Source organism: Mesocricetus auratus, unplaced genomic scaffold (genome assembly GCF_017639785.1).
Source record: "Mesocricetus auratus isolate SY011 unplaced genomic scaffold, BCM_Maur_2.0 Super-Scaffold_100676, whole genome shotgun sequence".
Lineage (NCBI taxonomy): Eukaryota > Metazoa > Chordata > Mammalia > Rodentia > Cricetidae > Mesocricetus > Mesocricetus auratus.
Window position 1 is genome coordinate 24,968,445 of NW_024429266.1, and position 20,299 is coordinate 24,988,743.

Genomic DNA, 20,299 nt, shown 5'->3' on the forward strand with positions numbered 1-20,299 from the left:
CCTGCCCCCCCAGATGATCTCAGCCCATGCTTCAGTAGCCAATAAAATACCTGTTGCTATGCTGATACTTATGTAATCATTAAAACTCCATAAATAGTGTACTCCCTACAAGCCCGGTATGTTCTGCACCCGAGTTGCAGTAGCATCCGCAGGCGCCTGTGTACCCAATAAATCGCCTCTTGCATTTGCATCCAGTGGTCTGGCCCCGTCCTTGGGCAGAGGATTCAGTCCGGTGCCTGGCACTTTGATGCCGAGGTTTTACACTAGCACTCCTGCACTAAAAAATGTAATCCAAAATGTGATCTGATAAAGAAAATACAAAGCAGAGAAGTAGATGCTATAGCTCAGACAGTATGAGTTCATGATGTAGTCTGATTTAAAACAGCAAATATGTTCACAGAGAAGTCTCGAAACAGAGAGCAGTATCCATGAGCACCACTAGTGCTCTGAGATCAAACTACAAGTACAATCTCTAATAAAGAGAAACCAGCCCTCTTCCATGAAGTTGTTGCTTTCAAGACAAGCAGAAATGTACTAGATAAGTTCAGAATATCTATCTAATCATGGCATTTTCTCTTTCCTTTCTACTCTTACTTTTTGTGCTGGTATTGTCAATTTTACATAACCCAGAATCACCTGACAAGAAGTAACTTCAATTAAGAAATTGCCTAGATCAGACTGGCCTATAGTCATGTCTGGAAGAGACTGTGTTGATTGATGAGTGACATAGGAGTCCAACCCTCTATTGTGTGTGGAGTCTTTTCTAGGGGGACCTGGACTGTATAAGAAAACTAGCTGAGGCAAGCTAGAGAATGAGCTGGTAAGCAGCATTTCTCCATGGCTTCTGCTTTGGTTCCTGCTCGAGTTCAAACATTTACTTCCCTCAGTGATGAACTGTGACCTGGAAATGTAAGCTGAAATAAGTTGCTCCCCTAAGTTGCTTCTGATCAGTCTTTACTCAAAGCATCAGAAAGCAAACATGAACACTTTAAAATTGCATACTAGGACAATTCTATATTTTGAACATATGAGACAAGGTTAGTAAAAGAACACATGACAAAATTTTATTTTAGCTCTTTTGGGTCAATGCTTACCCTTATCTTCAGGTTACAGAAAATATTTTAATATGCAAAAAAATCAAATATCTCTCTAAATGGAACAGCTAAAAATTTGGCTTGTTATCAACCATAAGTGACATATTTGGCTTTTTAAAAATTAACAAATACTTCCAATTAAGTTGTTACACAAACTTTTTTTTTCCTAGTTGCCTAATGTTTATGGACAGTTTGCTTCTATGGTACATGGCACATACACAGGCTTGATCATTAGTCAAGGAATACTTAAGTGAAAGAAAGAAGATATTTGTGGTTACATAAAAATCACCCAAATTTAACTAATGAGTCCAATTAAAGAAGTCATCCATGACCAAAAGCACTATACCAGTAGTTAAGTGCCATTCTTATTTTGATAATATCCAAAAAGCTGAGAAATTACTCAAAACCAGAATGTGGCCAGGTGCCTTGCCAGTCTGATGTGAATGTCCAGAAAGTACGGCAAGAAATAAAGAATTTTTCTTTCCTTCAAGAAAACTTGCCAGAAGGAGGTGGGGGACCAAGAAATCCACCAGCTTGTTTGGTGGCAGCTCGAGAAGGGGCAAGGCCAAGAATCTTCTGAATGTTCTGTAAAGAAAGCACAGTAAGAACTAATTTTAATATAAGCTATAAAAAGTGTTTTACATCCATCTCAGCAAAGAGAATGCACACAATACAAAAGTACTGCAATAGGGTGACTGTCATTTTCTTTTTCTTTTTTTCTTGAGACAGGGTTTCTCTGTGTAGCTTTGGAGCCTATCCTGGCACTCGCTCTGTAGACCAGGCTGGCCTAGAACTCACAGAGATCCGCCTGCCTCTGCCTCCCGAGTGCTGTGATTAAAGGCGTGTGTCACCACCCTTAGATTTATTTTAAAAACCTTTCCATTTTTTTCTTTATCTTAATTATATCTTGCTGTGGAATATTCCTTGATAATGTGTGAATATTGTAATACAAATTAATAAAAAAGACCCAGTGACAGATATTGGGGTTCAAGTTGAAGATCAGGGAAGCAAAAGTGGCCAGCCACTAGCTCTCACCTCTAGCTCAGGCTGAAAGGGTTGATCCATGTAACGAGCTCTTCACCAACTCTCAAACTGCTGTCTCTCCTCAGTCTTAAATACTTCCCTAATGTTAGGATTAAAGGTGTGAGCTATAATTCTTTCAGACTAATTCACTCTTGTGTAGATCTGGGTGGCCTTGGATGCACAGATATCTACCTCTTAATTCTGTGTCCTGGGATTAAAGGCATATACCATCACCTCCTAGCTTCAGGCTGCAGGGATTAAAGGTGAGTGCCTGGCTTCTACCATTTATGACTAACTTTGCTTTTCTGAATCCTCAGTCAAGCTTTAATAAATCACTACAGAATATATGCCGATGTGATGATTTAATAAAAGAAGCTGACTGGCTAATAGGTTAGGCAAGAGAGCTGAACTAGGAGGATGCTGGGAGCAAGAAGGGCGGAGTCTGGAGTTGCCAGACAAATGCAGAGGGAACAGGAGATGAATGTGCCATGCTAATAAAGGTACCACCACATGGCACAGTGTAAATAAGGAATATGAATCGACTTAAGATGTAAAAACTAGTTAGTAATAAGTCTGAGGTATATAATTTACAATTAATATGTGCCTCAGTGTACTTATTTAGGAGCTACTGGTGGGACACAAACTTCTGCCAACAGTATCTAATGCAACAAATAGTTTTGTTTTGTTTTTTAATTATTCAGTTTTGTAAAAAGTACTGAAGTACAGCTGGGCAGTGGTGGTGCACGCCTTTAATCCCAGCATTTGGGAGGCAGAGGCAGGTGGATCTCTGTGAGTTCGAAGCCATCCTGGTCTACAGCTGGAGTACCAGGACATACTCCAAAGCTACAGAGAAACCTTGGCTCAAAAAAAAAAAAATATGTTCTGATTTCTTTGTCGAATATAACATTTAATTTAATTACATAACAGCAATAACAAGTAAAAGTAGGATAAACAGGTTTTGAAAAACAATGGGCTTTTGGAGCAGACAGGCGTGGGTGTGCTAAAGAGTACTCATGAACAGACAGCTGACTAAAAATCAATTGGCATATGCTTTAACAAGAATGGAGAGGGCTTGCTTATGAGTGGGCAAAGGTTAAGTAAAGGCCAACCATGACCCAGCATTTTGGAGAAACCCCTTAGGGAAAATAACAAAGCTAAATTAGAAGCAGAGGTAGAGTGGGTGTGGTGGTACATATCTGTAAGGTGGGAGGATCAAGAGTTCAAGGGCAGCCTCAGCCACATGAGACCTATTTCAAAGCAGTTACAATTTAAACCCATACGGCTGATTCTTAGTCTGGGGGTTCTCTTCTGCCATACTTACTATGCTAAAATTCTGGCCTTAATAACAAACAATATTCAGTGTACACAGTTTTCTCCTACATTATCTGTTGTGATTGAAACACTGGGAGAATGCCCAGATTTAGGCTCCTTCAGAAGTACATACTCTCTTAATCCCTTGTCAGAATACAAACACAACTTACAGGACCCCCTTAAATTGTTTTTATCATAGAGCATTTAAATATATATAGTATACATGTACTATAACTCATACTTTAATGAGAAATTTTAAAAAGAGTTAGGAAGACCAATCATTAGTAGGTCAGGTTAGAGAAAGAAATATCTGCATTTGCATTGGCTGTATATTAACTTCATACATATCTGTAAAAAAATTAAAAACAAAAAACACTGCACAAGGGGCTGGAGAGATGGCTCAGAGGTTAAGAGCACTGACTGCTCTTCCAGGTGTCCTGAGTTCAATTCCCAGCAACCACATGATGGTTCATAACCATCTACAATTCAATCTGGTGCCCTCTTCTGGCATGTAGGCAGAACACTGTATATGTAATAAATAAATAAATCTTTAAAAAAAACTGCACAAAAAGTGAGAAAACCAAACGATATTTTTGCTTTTTGAGACAGGGTTTCTGTATAGCCTTGGTCATCCTGGGACTTACTTTGTAGATAGGCTGACTTGGACTCAGACATCCACCTGCCTCTGCCTCCTGAGTGCTTGGATTAAAGGCACACATCACCATGTCTGACCAATTCCCAGTTTTTAAAATTTGGACATTAAAAGACAGGTGTGATGACATGTGCCTGTAATTCTAGCACTTAGGAAGCAGAAGCAGGAGGATTAGATATTTAAGGCCAGCTTGGGATATATAAGATTGTCATAAATAAAATTAAAAACAATAAAAATTGACAAGTATCTCCTGGGTACCTATGATATACTTAACATAGGCTAAGGATTCTGAGAAATAAGAACAATTTGAAATAAGACATTAGAGAACACAGAATGATACCATATTTGTCCAACCAACAAACATAGCAATACAATTCTAGACAAAACATACAAGGGCAGAGACAGGGGTCAATTAAATGAGCCCTTGTCATTTTCCAGAATAAAAACCAGTTTAAAAACTCTGATGGCTTTTAAATGACAGGTTTACAGAAACAAAGTAGAAAATGGAAAGGAAAGTAAAATCTATTTGGAGAGACAAGATACTGAGTGGATAGTCTAAGAGTTTCATACTACTGCTGAGACCTTCACCTTTAAACTCTACAGAAGTCCCTCCATAGTTTGTGCTGCTGATGAAGCTTCCTTTTGCAGTAAGCAAGCAAGGGTTAATATAGAGACACGTAAGAGGAGTGGTTAGCTCTAAATGGATGGCCATATCAACCTCCTCCCTAAGCTTCAAGGAACATCTTAGAAGAAGATGGGGAGGAATGCTGTAAACGGCTGTTTTCTTTCTTTCTTTCTTTCTTTCTTTCTTTCTTTCTTTCTTTAATATTTTATTTATTATGTATACAATCTTCTGCCTGCACGCCAGCAGAGGGCATCAGAGCTCATTCAAGGTGGTTGTGAGCCACCATGTGGTTGCCAGGAATTGAACTCAGGACCTTTGGAAGAACAGTCAGTGCTCTTAACCACTAAGCTATCTCTCCAGCCCAGCGGCTGTTTTCTGAATGTGACAGAGCCACTGCAGTCATACACTCATGACAGCTATTACTACACAAAATCAGTCAAGATCCCAGTGTAGCTGCTTGGAGAGAGATTCACAAGGCCCCACCCCTAGCTGAGGAGCTACTGGCAATTGCTGGTACTGGGGAGGCAGAGTCACGTTCCTTTGGAAGTGTGCTGACTGGTAGACTGTGACCACTGGTAGGTGCCAGTGCTCCAGTGGATGGCCTCAGGCTGTACTCCAGTGCTCCAGTGGATGGCCTCAGGCTGTACTCATTTATACAGGCTGTACTCATTGGCCTATTAGGGAGGGAGGGAGGGAAGGAAGGAGGGAGGAGGGAGGAAGGAAGGAAGGAGGGAGGGAGGGGAGGAAGGAAGGAGGGAAGAAGGGAAGGAGGGAAGAAGGGAAGGAGGGAAGAAGGGAAGGAAGGAGGGAGGGAGGGAGGAAGGGAAGGAAGGAGGGAAGGAAGGAAGAAGGAGGGAAGGAAGGAGGGAAGGAAGGAAGGAAGGAAGGAAGGAAGGAAGGAAGGAAGGAAGGAAGGAAGGAAGGAAGGAAAGAGACACCAAGTTGAGAAGAAACATATCAGGGGTGAGTCTGGAGAAGTTAAAGTGAGGTACAGGGGCTAGATATACAAAACACATTTGTAACATATGAAAGTCTGAGGAAATAAACATATTAAGATGGGCATGGTGATTAATGCACTTGGGAGGCAGAGGCAGGCAGATCTCCAAGTTCAAGGACAGCCTGGTCTACAGAACAAGTTCCAGAACAGCCAGAGCTACACAGAGAATTCCTGTCTTGAAAAAAAAACAAAACCTTTTTGAGCCTAGCATGGTGGTCCATACCTTTAACTCCAGCATTAGGGCACCAGAGGCAGAAGGATCTCTGTGAGTTTTGAGGCTGGCCTAGGACTACACAGAAAGATCCCATCTTAAAACAACAAAAATCTTCAGCAATGAGAACAAGTCAGGTGTGGCAACTTACACATGAGATCCCATTATTCAGGAGGTAGAGGCAAGAGGACCCAGGAGTTCAAAGACTTCATCAGTTACAAGTTCGCCATCTTGGGCTACTTAAGACTCTGCCTCAAATCAACAACAAAAAGGATGAATTAAAGATAGTTTCAGGCAAGGCCGGGCATTGGTGCCGCACGCCTTTAATCCCAGCACTCGGGAGGCAGAGGCAGAGAAACCCTGTCTTGAAACCCCCGCCCCCAAAAAAAGATACAAAAAGGAAACAGAGCAAAACAAAACACCCTGACTCTCTAAAGAAGCCAGGTATAGAAGAACAGTAACATAATAAAAGCGATGGACAGCACACCAACAGCCACCATACTAAGTGCGGTAAAACTGAAACTATGTCCTTCAAAATCAGGAACAATAGAAAGCGGCTATTCTTATTACTCTTATTCAAAAATAGTGTTTGAAATCTTAGCCAGTAGAGACAGGGAAGAGAAGAGGGATATGTGAAATTATCCCTGTGTGCAGATGTGAACCCATGCTGAGAACACCCAAGTATTCCTACTGGAGAATCCTTAGAAGAGGTAAGCAAGGGTGCCCAGTGGCACAACGGGCTAGCTCTCTCTATACTTACAAGCAAATGGTTAACCAATTCAGCAAATTAGCAAGATACAAAATCAACATACAGAAATCAATAGCTTTTCAGCCGGGCGTTGGTGGCGGTCGCCTTTAATCCCAGCACTCGGGAGGCAGAGACAGGTGGATCTCTGTGAGTTCGAGGCCAGCCTGATCTACAGAGCCAGTTCCAGGATAGCCTCCAAAACAATATAGAGAAACCCTGTCTCGAAAAACCATTAAAAAAAAAAAAAAAAGAAAGAAATCAATAGCTTTTCTATGCACTTTTCTATTAGGAATAGAATTCATTCTTTTTTTGGGGGGTTGGGGGAGCTTGAGAGAGGAGTTCTCTGTGGCTTTGGAGGCTGTCCTGGAACTAGCTCTTGTAGACCAAGCTGGTCTTGAACTCACAGGGATCCGCCTGCCTCTGCCTCCTGAGTGCTGGGACTAAAGGTGTGCACCACACCACCCGGAAGTCCATAAGCTTTTAACTTAGTTTCAAAGAATTCATAACATAGTATGAGACCTAGATAGAATCCATTGTAGGCACTGACAGAAAAACCCAAATCTTTAGTACTTAGGCTTTATTTCAACTGTAAATAACCTAAAAGTACTAAATTATTGATGATCCTGTGTCAGAACATGGTCCAAAAAATGGAGTAGTGCAAGAGAAATCCTGAGTGCTTGTGAGAAGGCTCTAAGAAACCAAGACAAATATTGTGACCTCAGTTCCTTCAAAAACACGAAATTGTTCTTGGAATATGGCTTCGTGTTCTTCCCAGGTGTAGAAGATAGGAGCAATTACCTCAGATTATTCATTACCACTGATTATTGTTATTTGTTGATATACCTCTATGGAAAAATATGTTTTTGCTGCATGAGGCTTGTCCTTGTGATTGTACACTTCATGTGAATCTTTTTAACCCTCAGACTATAAATTGTCTGATGCTCTGAATAAAGTCAGCTATTGCATGAGACTTTAGTCTGTCTCATTTTTCGGCTCCATTCTCCCAGATCCCACTGCCACAAGAGCAGAAAAGACTCTTGAACTGACAAAAGGCACTAATACATGATAGAGAAATAAAACTGGAAAGAATGAAGTCACTGTACTTTAGATAGATAAAATGAAGAAAACCCAGAGCTCAAGAATGAGGTATGGAAGTCATGTCTGGTTTTACAATTCCCCTCATCCCTAAAGTCCATAATCTAGATTTTCAGACATTTAATATGCTTGTAAACAATACTAGAACTCTAAAATGAGCAACTGAAAGAACTCAGTAGCTCAGATGAGCGTTCCCAGCATAACAGAAGTAAAGCTAGTTTGCGCAGTGACAGGAAGGAACGCTATACACACTGACTAAGGGGTGTGGATACTCACTTGTCGAATGGACATAGTACAGAGAATATACAGGAAGATGAAGGAACAGTCTGTAGTGTCATCCCCCAGCAGGTTTCGATGAGACAATCCTTGGATGTAAGAAAGAGGAGTGAAGGGGAGCTTTGCCACCACTCTACCATCAAATCTAAAATGGAAAAATAAGCAAAGAACTGTTACTTCTAGAAAAACAAAATCTGGGGCACAAGTAGAACCCTCCCCCTCCTCCTCCCCCTCCTCCTTCTCCTCCTTCTTCTCTCTCCATCCTCCTCTATCTCCTCCCTCCTTCTCCTCCTTGGAAGACTTGAGTGTCTTTTCCCATGGGAGGGGTGAAGTAAAAGCAGGGGCAGTGGGCCCTCTGTGACTTTCCAGGGTGTGGCCTTCCTCAGGCTGCTGCCCCAGGAGCCTGGGGACATCCACCAGCATGCACTTGGCTGAGTTTCATGGGGACCATTTGGCAGCTTGTTTTTGTCCACCCAGAACCCTTTGACCAAGGCTGAAAGTGCAGTCACGAGTGAAAGAAACCAGGCTAATCAGTGCTCTCTAAACAAGTGGTTCTCCATGCTTCTGTCTGAAGAACCTGTACACACTCACATTACAGAGGACCCAAACCACTTCTAGTATGTACATTACAGCTATTAATAGATGCTGTATCAGAAACTGAACTAAGCTGGGCGTGATGGCACACACCATTAATCCCAGCACTCAGGAGACAGACGTAGATGCATTTCTGTGAATTCAAGGTCAGCCTGGTCTACAAAGTGAGTTCCTGGACAGTCAGAGTTGTTGCACATTACACAGTATCAAAAAACAAAACCAGAAAGAAGGAAAGAGAAAAGAAAGGAAGGAAGGAAGAAAGAAAGGGGAGAGGGAGAGAGGAAGGGAGGAAGGAAGGGGAGGTTGGAGAAATGGCTCAGCAGTTGCCATCACTTCTGCTCTTCCAGGGGACCAGGTTCAATTTCCATCTCCCACATCATAGCTCACAACAGTCTGTAACTCCAGTCCCAAGAGATGTCACCTTACCACTACAGACATTAGGTTGCATACATGCAGGCAAAACACCTATATCTTCTTAAGTAGCAAGAAACCTGATATATGTTAACATGCATATTTTAATGAAAAGTAATTTGGGGGGCCAGCAAGATGGACCATTACATAAAGGTGCCTGCTGCCAAACCTGATGATCTCAGTCCCATTCTGGAACCCACATAGTGAAAGGAGATAGACACCTCTGCAAGTTGTCCTCTGACTTCCATACTAGGTACCTCAACACACATGACTGAAACCCCCCCAACATATACACAGACAAAAAAAATGTAAAGGTTTAAAAAGCACTTTGGGTGAAAATACATTCTAAAACAAAGAACTAGCAAGAAGAGGGGCATTTTTTAACTTCTAAAATCTAATGTTTAGTTTCCTAAGAAACTGTTGGGTTCACAGTTCTCTCAGTTTTCGGAGTGCTGCAGGATCACACATCATGACAGTCTAGAAACTCCACAGCACACTTGTAGGCAATGACAATGAAAATGAATAACATCTTGGGATTACTATGAAAAATCTCTGACTGCAACGATTTCTTTCCTCCCCTCCCCAACCCTCATGTTTTCAAGACAGTTTCTCTGTGTAGCCCTGGCTGTCCTGGAACTTCCTCTACAGACCAGGACAGCCAGAGCTGTTACACAGAGAAACCCTGTCTTGGGAAAACAAAAAAACAAAAAACAAAAAAGACTCCAAGTTATCCCCAAATTTATAATCTTTCTGCTTCAGCCCCAACAATTCCCCTGCCTTCCCCTCCCCTAGAGCTCTATGGAAAAATCTTACTTGTAATTGATTTTTTTCCAGAGGATTAGGAGATTTTATGAAGAATAGCTAAACATTGTGTCCAATCTAATAAAGGAAAGAGTTGGAGCAAGGTAGATTGTTTCCTTAAGTAACTTAAGCTTTGCTAATCCAGAGCAACATTACTACTCAGGAGTAGGGGTACAGTGAAGCCTATTCTGACTCAAAAAAGGAACTATTTTCTTCTTAAATAACAGTCTAATTTAGCCTAGGGCGATCCTAGATGACTTTGAACCTCCTGCCTCAACCTCCCAAACGCTAAGACTACAGGTATATGCCACCAGGTCCAGTTTATGCAATGTCAGGCAAGCAAGCAAGAAAGCAAGCACTCTACCAACTGAGCTATAGCCCCAGACCCAGTAATTATTTTTCAGATCCTAAAACCTACTCACAAAATATGGCCTCTCACGAAGCATTAAGCTCCTCTTATAGAAATAAAATTTGGAAATTTAACTGCTAGAGCTTTGCTGACAGCTTTCTAGTTCCAACATTTTATTTTCACTTTATGAAATCCACTTTATGAAAAGAAGAGAAGCAACTTGGAAAGAAAGCACTCTCTGGCACTATGGCTGCTTCCCTATCCTAAGAGAATACATCTTCGCCTCTTAGTCTATCCTTGGGTGTTGTTTTCCTCTTTGAAACAGGGTCTCACTATATAGTTGAAGCTGGCCTCAGCTCTGCTGTGTTTGAAGCCATAATATAGTCTCTTAAGTACCCACTTTCAGTAGTAACGTCTGTAGACAGACAGCAGATGATTTAAGAAAAAGACCTGCTAAGTGTGTTAGTGCACACTTGTAAGCCTTGACCCTCTTGGAAGGCAGAGGCAAGACAATTACATTTTCAAGGACAGCCTGGACTACATAGCAAGATCCTGTCTCAATTTATTTAGAAGCAAGAATTAAAACAATACTACTATCACAACACTCAAAAATCTACTTATATACTGAAGAATGAAGCATTAAAAGGTAAGATACATTTAAATAAAAATTGTATTTAAAAAAGATATATGAAAGACTAACTTGGTAAGAAACTACAAAATACACATAAACAGACTTACTACACATAAACAGAAATACTACACTCTTTCATGAGAATATTTTAAAAAAAAACTATAGCATGAGGCAGAAGCAGGTGGATCTCTGTGACTTTTAAGGCCAGCCTGGTCTACTTAGTGAAATATAGAATAGCCAGGGCTATGTAAAGAGACCCCATCTCAAAAAAACAAAAACAAAAACAAAAGAGTACATGTTAAATACTCCAAAAAATTAATTTATAAAAGTTTTTTCTATTATTGTGTATGTGTGGGTCTGCATGCTATGGTATGAGTGTAAAGGTCAAATGACAATTTTGCAAAATTTGTTCTCTCCTTCCACTCAAGTCGCCAGGTTTGCACAGCAAGCCTGTTTACCCACTGAGCCATCTGGCCAGCTGTCCTAACAATACTTTAAATGTCTAATTGACATATTGTTATACAGCATGAACCAGAGGGAGTATAGCACTTCAGTACATGTACAAAATGTGTAATGACTACAACAAGGTTATCAGCTATCTATCCCTCAAATGTGTATCAATTCTTTGAGGAGAGAATATTCAAGATCCTTGCTCCCAGCTAATTTTTTTTCCCCAGCTACTTTTAATATTTATTTATTTAGCCGGGCAGTGGTGGCACACGCCTTTAATCCTAGCACTCGGGAGGCAGAGGCAGGCGGATCTCTGTGAGTTCGAGGCCAGGCTGGACCGACAGCCTCCAAAACAAAACAATACAGAGAAACCCTGTCTCGTAAAACCAAAAAAATTTATTTATTTATTTATTTATTTGGTTGGTTTTTCAGACAGGGTTTCTCAGTGTAGCTTTGGAGCCTGTCTTAGAACTCGATCTGTAACCAGGCTTGCCTCAGACTCACAGAGATCCGCCTGCCTCTGCCTCCGGAGTGCTGGGATTAAAGACATGCCCCACCAACGCCCGGCCCCAGCTATTTTTTAAATATACAACAAATTAGTAAACATAGCTGCCTTACTACACAAGAGCCAACAAAAGCTAAGCTCCATTCCTGAAACGCACATGGTAGAAGAGAATCAACTCTTAAACGTGTCCTTAACATCTACATGCATACTGTGGCATGCCCTTCATTACCATACACAAAAACAATAAATGGGGAAAAGAGAATTACAGGATAGACACCATGGGATTTCCAGATACCCTGGAAAGTTATTTAATCTTCCAATGTCTTCCAGTTCTAAAGGCCTATGATTCCAATAGTGATTAGCTAAGTAGAATTTGTGGAATTTTTGTTTTCTTTTTGTAAGGTCTCAGTACATAGCTCTGGCTGACGTGAACTCACTATATAAACCAAGCTGGTCATGAATTCACAAAGATCTGCCCACTTCTGCCTCCCCAGTGCTGGGATATTAAAGTCATATGCCATCATGCATCATTATCAAATCCCACACCTAGATAAAAAATAACCACTTTCAGCCGGGCGTTGGTGGCGCACGCCTTTAATTCCAGCACTTGGGAGGCAGAGGCAGGCAGATCTCTGTGAGTTCGAGGCCAGCCTGGTCTACAAGAGCTAGTTCCAGGACAGCCTCCAAAGCCACAGAGAAACCCTGTCTCGAAAAAAAAAAAAAAAAACCACTTTCTTTTTCCTTTCCTAGTATACCTCTACATATTTCTATCCTAATACTCATCAATGTATTATTGGTTTATTTCTCTTCCTGTAAATATTTTGGTTTGTTTGTTTTTCGAGACAGGGTTTCTCTGTATAGCCCTCAAACTCAGAGACCCCCCTGCCTCTGCCTCCTAACGGGTACACCACCACTGCCTGGCCTTCCTGTAAAATTCTGATAGCACTGAAACAGAAGAAGAAACAGAAGGACAGACAAAAAAGAAGTCTGAGAAAAAAAAGAGGAAGTCAAGGAAACAAGGAAAGTCAGGGCAATTCTACTGATGTGGTGTAGTTCAGGTGAACTCTGGATGTTTGTCTAGCTCAGTCAAAGCAGTGCCACAATTGCTGCAGACTGCTAAAAGTTTGTTTAAACAGTACCTCATCCCTGAACAAGATTATAGTTCTTAAGACTATTTTAAGAATCAAAACATTTTTATATGAATACCTTCAGTTCGAAGCATATTAGTAAACAATTGAAGAAGAGGAACATACTGAATTATTTTTAAACACTATATAATACCTAAGCTTTTATCTAATAAAGTAGGTTTAAAATGTTATTATAAGCCAGGCACAGTGGCACACTCATTTAGTCCCAGCAGTTTAGAGACAGAAGCAGGAGGATCGCTTGAGTTCAAGAGCAGCTTAGTCTACAAAGCGAATTCATGACAGCCAGAGTTACACAGAAAAACTCTGTCTCAATAAACCAAAAAAAAAAAAAAAAAAAAGGTATGTCAGTGATTCTCAACTTCCTAATGCTACAACAATAAAATTAATTTGTTACTACTTCATAACTGTAATTTTCTGTAATTATGAATCATAATATAAATATCTGTCTTCTGATGGGCTTAGGTGACCCCTGTGAAAGGATCACTGGAATCCAGGGGTTGCAACCCATGAGTTGAGAAGTATTGTATTATGTGATTGCATTCTTTTAAAATCCCTGGGCCTATCTGATGGAAGGAGGGGGAAACAGATCCCTGCAAGCTGTCCTCTTGACTAACACACATGCACTGTAACCGGCAGGAAGTAGTTATGGATATAGAAGCAGGAAGCCTACTATACAGTCTCGAATGATTATAAAAGTTATATGACATGCTCAAAACACATTATATACTCAAAACAACAACAACAAAAAAACCTATTTAGGAAGCAGGGCAGTGGTGGTGCAACCTTTTAATCCCAGCACTCAGGAGGCAGAAGCAGGTAGATCTCTGTGAGTTCAAGGCCAGCCTGGTCTACAGAGTGAGTTTCAGGACAGCTAAGGCTACACAGAGAAAACCTGTCTTGAAAAACAAAAATGGCAGACAGTATAGGGAAAATATGCTCAATGTACAATTTGTGATATAGTACCATGTACAATAAATATATACAACAAAGGGGTTTTTAAAAATGTGACTAATGTTTGAGGAAAAACAATAATGTATATGAGAAAAAAACAATTGTAGTGAAATAACTATAAATTTGGATAATAGATATAGTATTCTTGTAACTTTAATTCTGAAATTTTGTTTTTCTTTCTGCCATTATTTTTTAGAGAAGATTTGGCTATGAAGTCTAGGCAGGCTTCAAATTCAGAATGCTATGGCTTTAGCTTTTGAGTACAAGGCTATAGCTTTGAAATTCTGAAAATCTTATGCTCACTTAAATACAAGCATAGAATAACAGAATATAAAAGGTTACTCACATGGAATTAAACATTCCCATTAAGGCAGTAAAACAAAAGCCAATTGCAAACATGGATTTCATTCGAACCTACAAGGAAAACAAACAGACAAACAAATGGTCATTTCACACTAAAAGCAAAGAAATAAGTAAGGCCTACTACAAAAATTGAAGTTTCAGAGCAAGTTCAAGGACAGCCAGGGTTACACAAAGAAACCCTGTTTCAAATAAAGTAAGAGAGTGAATGAGAGAGAGAGAGAGAGAGAAGAACTTAAATGCAATGTATTTGATACAAATAGGATTGTGTTACAAAAAACAAAAAGGAACAGCCTATGTTGTTCACGTGAAGATATACTCTGGGTTCCACTCTTACCATTGACAGATCTCTATTGTTGTTCTTTAGTTTCTCTTCTTGTCTCTCTGAAAAGAATTAATAAACTGGTTAGTACAAAACTATTGAACCGGGCTGAAGAGATGGCTCAGAGGTTAAGAGCACTGGCTGCTCTTCCAGAGGTCCTGAGTTCAATTCCCAGCAACCACGTGGTGGCTCACAACCATCTGTAATGAGATCTGGTGCCCTCTTCTGGTGTGCAGGCATGCATGGAGTGCTATATACATAATAAATAAAATTTAAAAAAAAATTTATCTAGTTTCTTTTAAAAAGTATTGAACACAGCATAATTCTTGAATAATTATACTGTTTGAAGATTATAAAAGCATTTTGTTTCAATATCACTCAATAAAATGAAGTGAATCCATGGGTTGTTACTTATTTTATACTAACAGAATGCTTAAATATAACAGTGAGTTGGTGGCACTTGCCTTTAATCCCAGCACTTGGGAGGCAGAGGCAGGCAGATCTCTGTGAGTTCGAGGCTGGGCTGGTCCAACAGCCTCCAAAACAATACAGAGAAACCCTGTCTCATAAAAAAAAAAAAAAAAAAAGAATCAACTACCACCACTTTGGAACACCAGAATAATTCCTTACTACACTCTAAATCTTATCCTTATATCTACAGGTAAGTGTAGTCACTACCCTCACTGAAGAAGATTCTCTTTATAACAAAGGAGATCACAGAAAACCACAACTGGACACAAAGCAGAGATCAAAGATCATGGATAATCCTTCCCCAGTGACTACATCTATCACAACTGCATCTATGCTCAGGGAATATCATAGAAGAGGAAGAAAGAAGATTTTAAGTCAGAATACTAGGAAGTCTGCTGTGAAAGTTCTCTCCTAGAAATGGCTGCATAGACAAGACCAGAACAATGGCAATATTAATAGACACGTGAACATGGAAGGGAGAAAATTTCACAGGGCCCCTCCCCTAGACAAAGAACTACAGGCAACTAATGACGGCTGGGAGAAGGAGAATTGGCCTTGCTTAGTGATGTGCCCCTTTGTTGGTTATTCAATACAAAGTAGTCAGCCTTGAAACCATAGACACAAACAACAAAAACAGACAAAGCAGACTGCATTTATATACCTGTGTACGCATATACATACATGTATGTAACAACAAGAAGCTAACAATTTGACCATACAGGCAGGTATGGGAAGGGTTTGAGGGAGGGTATTCCGGAGGGACTGGAGAAAGGAAAAGGGTAAAGTGATACAGCTATTTAATTAAAAAAAACTTAAGTTTTACTTAGGTTGCTATCTTACCTATCTTCTTTTTTTGTTGTCGACCAGCTGATTCTGTTATAGTTTCCTTCTTCTTTTCTACTGTAAACATAAACACATAAAACTATATATTAAAAGGATGCTTTATCGTTGATCAATTACAAGAAAGTTACACTGACAAAGAACTGTGCCCTAGTAGTATTTTCATGGTAGTAAGTATAAACAAGCAGCAAATAAATCTGTGACTTTTTTTTTTCTAAGAGTTTTTGATTTCCCTGCTGGAAGCACAAAGTCACCAAGGTAAGAAAATCCTGGAAGAGAGTCATGTTTGTGAAGGTAATTATAATAAATTTCATCTTATATATGATGAGTCACCATTATCAACACTGAAGAAAGAACGGTGAACAGTAATTTTAAAAGTCTAGGCTTGAAAACAAAAGTCTGAGTTTAGTCTCCAGTTCTTTGTTTTCTTGTGATCTAAGTCTATCATTAACCTTCTGCATCTCAATCTCCTGTCCCATAAGGTGGAGACGTTTATGTAACCAACCACAGTGGTTACTGTGTGAATCACTGCTGAGGGCATGCCAGACACAAACACCATCATAGACCTGTACTCCCAGCCCCTCAAGGGTGACAATGTAGGGGGGGAGAGATGGAAGGAGTCAAGGAAAGCACCTCAACTGGTAGAGCGCTTACTTACCACTTTCAAAGCCCTGAGTACAAACCTCAGCAATACCAGCAGTTAGTACACAGAAATGGGAGGATCGCAAGTTCAAGGTCAACCTCAGCTAAACAGAGTTCAAAGAAATCCTGACCTACCTATGATCCTATCTAAGATAAAAGGGGGAGAGGGGACACTCATAAAACTTACAAAGATGTAAGGAAATGAGAATAAAGCTAATTGTAGGAATTCTAAGAAATCAAGCTAGCCGCTGTTGTCAGTTGTGGATGGCTATAATTCCATCATTTGGAAGACAGAGTCAGGAGAATCACTTTGAGATCATCCTTAGCTACATAGTGAGTTCAAGACCAAGCAGGGCTAAATGGGACCCACCTCAAAAAAAAAAAAATACTGGATACCTATTGTGCCTATAAAGAACCATTCAATGGGCAGTAGTGGCACACACCTTTAGTCCCAGCGCTCAGGAGGCAGAAGCAGGTAGATCTCTGTGAGTTCAAGGCCAGCCAGATCTACAGAACGAGTTCCAGAACAGGCTCTAAAGCTACAGAGAAACCCTGTCTCCAGAAAAAAAAAGAATCATTCAAAGTCCCAGTAATTGGGGAGCTGAGGTTGGAGTACGATACATTTGAGGTCTCTCTAGGCTATACAAGGCCTTGTTTATATGGTAAGTTGGTACCCCACTGATTTTTTTTTTACTTCAAAGGCAGTGAATTTTACCTGTTTTAATAATTTTCCAAATGTTTTTCAACTTTCTCACCCAACTGAAATTTGGCTTCCCTAAAGGGTACCACTCACATATGACCAGTCATAATTCTCCAAACACAACTTACACAGTAAAATCACTAATGTGATTTCTCCTTTACCTAGAATTTCCTCCCCCTAGCTTATTTTCTATCTACATTGTACCTTGCCCACAAGAGACTTTATGACCACCTGCATCATGAGGCCTTCCATGGTCCCTCACAACAGAATTGGACCCCTTTAACATGAAGACTGCACATGTATATCTGTCAAGACTCCCTTCCCTCCCTAAACCTTCCCTTAGGCAGCCTGGAATTCACTATACAGACGAGGCCTGCCCTATCTTTGAGGGCTAGGATTAAAGTGGAGCTCTACCACACACAGATTCCTTCTGGCACTATTAAAGACACTGCACCACCAAGCTGTGGTGGCGCACACCTTTGATGCCAGCACGAGGGAGGCAGAGGCAGGCAGATGGCCTACAGAGCAAGGGCCAGGACTGGCTCCATGACTACTGGAAAACCCGTTTTTGAAACAAAACAAAACACTGCACAAAAGTCTTCAATTTCTGTTTTTACCAAGTTGCATTGTGATTTTGTTTGTAATGTGAGACTGATCTCCCTACGTAACCCACGATGGCTTGCAACTCACAATCTTTTTCAGTCTCCTTGAGTGCCAAGTTTCAGCGTGTGATACTGGACTATTTCTGTATTCTTAGTATTACTGCTGCTACAATAGTTACCGTGAACATACACTCAATGAATTTGACCTGTAGAAACTACCAACGAGTACCATACTCACGTTTTTTACTTTGCTTTTCCACTTCTGCCTTCAATCTCTTGTACTTGTCTGTCCTGTAAACCAGGACCCAGGTTATGCCTAAAACATTAAAAGGAACATGCTAGTGAGAACATTTTGCTCTATACCAGTAATTAACTTTTTCCAAAGTCAGATCAAAACACTTTTTTAAAAAATGTAACCACATAATGAATCCAAAGGAATTCGGATTCCCCACTATCCTCCCGCTTCTCTCGAGGAAGCGCCCAGGATTTTTTTCCTTTTTTCTTTTTGCAACAGACCACGCAGGCCACTGGGAGTGGGGCTCCCGATCTTTCCTCGGGGGCGCGAGGGCCCCCGGCACCCTTCCACCCCGAGACTAAAGGAAAGTCCAAGAAACAGCCGCTCTCACCTTCGGCGAGCAGCGCGGTGCACACGGAGATAAAAACGATGAGCAGCGTGTCTGCAAACATGGTGCTCATCTCGCCGGTCCGTCCCCGCTCCCACCCTTCACGGGGGAAGCGCTCAAGGGCCAGCAAGAGAGACCTGGAAGAGGCTTCGCGGGACCGACCCCCGAGGAACTCTACAACTTTGACAGCACGGAATCTGCACTTCCGCTTCCGGGACACCGACCCGGAATCGCAAGTTTCACTCTCGCTGTGTGGCCACTTGTATTGGAAGAAACAACCCACAGGTCTCGGAGGCTGAAGGCGCGCGCTCAGACGCGGTCTCGCGAGAGTTGGAAGAACCCTCCGCCTCCGAGGATGGCAGCGTAGTTGTCAGCTCCTCGAGTCCGATCGACAAACCTTTCTCGGCACCAGAAATCTGTCGTTTGGCGTCTGAGTTTTACCTTCAGCCCCGACCTCCATAGCCAAAAAGGCTAAAACGTGCCGAACGACAGGGGTTGGATGCTCGCCCCCGGTCGGGGAGCTGAGCGCGCGAAGATGAGGTGACAGCCATTGGTCGCTGGTTAAAACAAACCTTTATTACGCCGGAGGAAGGATGGTGTTTGCACACACCGCGGCTAAGGTTTTACCGGAAGCATGGCCAGAGTTCTGCGGTGCCACAGTTGGCTAGAAAGGAATGGAAACGTTGTATTCGAGGGTTAGAAGTGGTTTTAGAAAAAGCACAGAATTTTCTAGGCAAAGTGAAGGGGGAAATGGTGTTTGAAAATGCATGGTGTGTAAAAGAGCCGCAAGTAGAATGTCTCGAGGGAGGGGCATAAACTCCAACGTCCTCTGTGAGGGACTGCAAATTTTATTACCTTGTGCAAGCTGGGCCGAAGAAAACGATGAGAAGTCCTGTGACGGATAAGAGCGCTCGGTTTCTCTGAAAGGAGCGTTTGTTTAGCTCCTAAACAAATGGTCCTCATTAGGAGAACCAACACCTGGTTTCTCCTGCATGTGCGTTTGTTTTGAGACAGGATTGCACTGTGTAGCCCTAACTGGTGTGGAACTCACAGAGATCCACCTGTCCCAGCCTTCTATACCAGTGTGTGCCACCATGCCCAGCTTGACTTCCGCTTTCTGTCGTTGGTTCTTTCAAATTCACCGAGCAGAATATATAGATCTTCCGTAACATTCGTTTAAAATTTTCCCTTCCCTTGTACTTAGCAGCAGCCCTTCTAACAGACACTATTGAGTTCCTATGTGTCAGGAGCAGTGCTGGGCTGTAGGGTCAGAAGGATGAATTAAGATACTATTCCTTGGGACTAGAGAGATGATGACTCGGCGATTGAGAGCACTGGCTGCCCTTCCAGAGAACCTGAGTTCAGTTCCCAGCACCCACATGGCAACTCACCACTGTAAATTCCAGTTCTAGGGGATCTGACATCCTCACACAGACATACATGCAGACAAAACACCAAATGCAAAATAAAACTTTTAAAAAGATCCTATTCCTTGGTTCCAAAATCCCCCAGGGAAGTTGTGTGCTAGTAGTAAGATAATAGAATTATTCTTTTTTGTTTGTTTGTTTTTTGAGACAGGGTTTCTCTATGTACCTCTGTCCTGGAACTCACTCTGTAGACCAGGCTGACCTCGAACTCACAGAGATCAGCCTGCCTCTGCCTCCCGAGTGCCAGGATTACAGGTGTGCGCTACCACTGCCAAGTTAAATAGGATTTATTCTTAAAGGGTTGAGAGCAGGACTGATTTTTCCTAGAGGATTTAAAAAGGTCATATCTGAGCTCAGTCTTGATTTGGTTAGTAGTTCAGACAAGGGTATGTTTTTATTCAACCTTGTACATCACCCAAGGTAAATGTTGAGATAGGACA

At 41.3% G+C, this 20,299-nt stretch overlaps 1 protein-coding gene across 1 annotated transcript; it reads right to left on the reverse strand.

The window, feature by feature from the left end:
- Window positions 1-1,038: 1,038 nt before the first annotated feature.
- Window positions 1,039-18,912, reverse strand: Tmco1 (transmembrane and coiled-coil domains 1). The gene is made up of 7 exons (XM_005071411.4): window positions 18,436-18,912; window positions 18,048-18,125; window positions 15,866-15,925; window positions 14,570-14,616; window positions 14,219-14,286; window positions 8,033-8,177; window positions 1,039-1,679 (listed from the first exon to the last, which is right to left on the reverse strand). Exons 1-7 carry the CDS (start codon window positions 18,503-18,505, stop codon window positions 1,581-1,583), a joined length of 567 nt encoding a protein of 188 aa, XP_005071468.1. The 5' UTR covers window positions 18,506-18,912; the 3' UTR covers window positions 1,039-1,580.
- Between the last annotated feature and the right edge of the window lie 1,387 nt (window positions 18,913-20,299).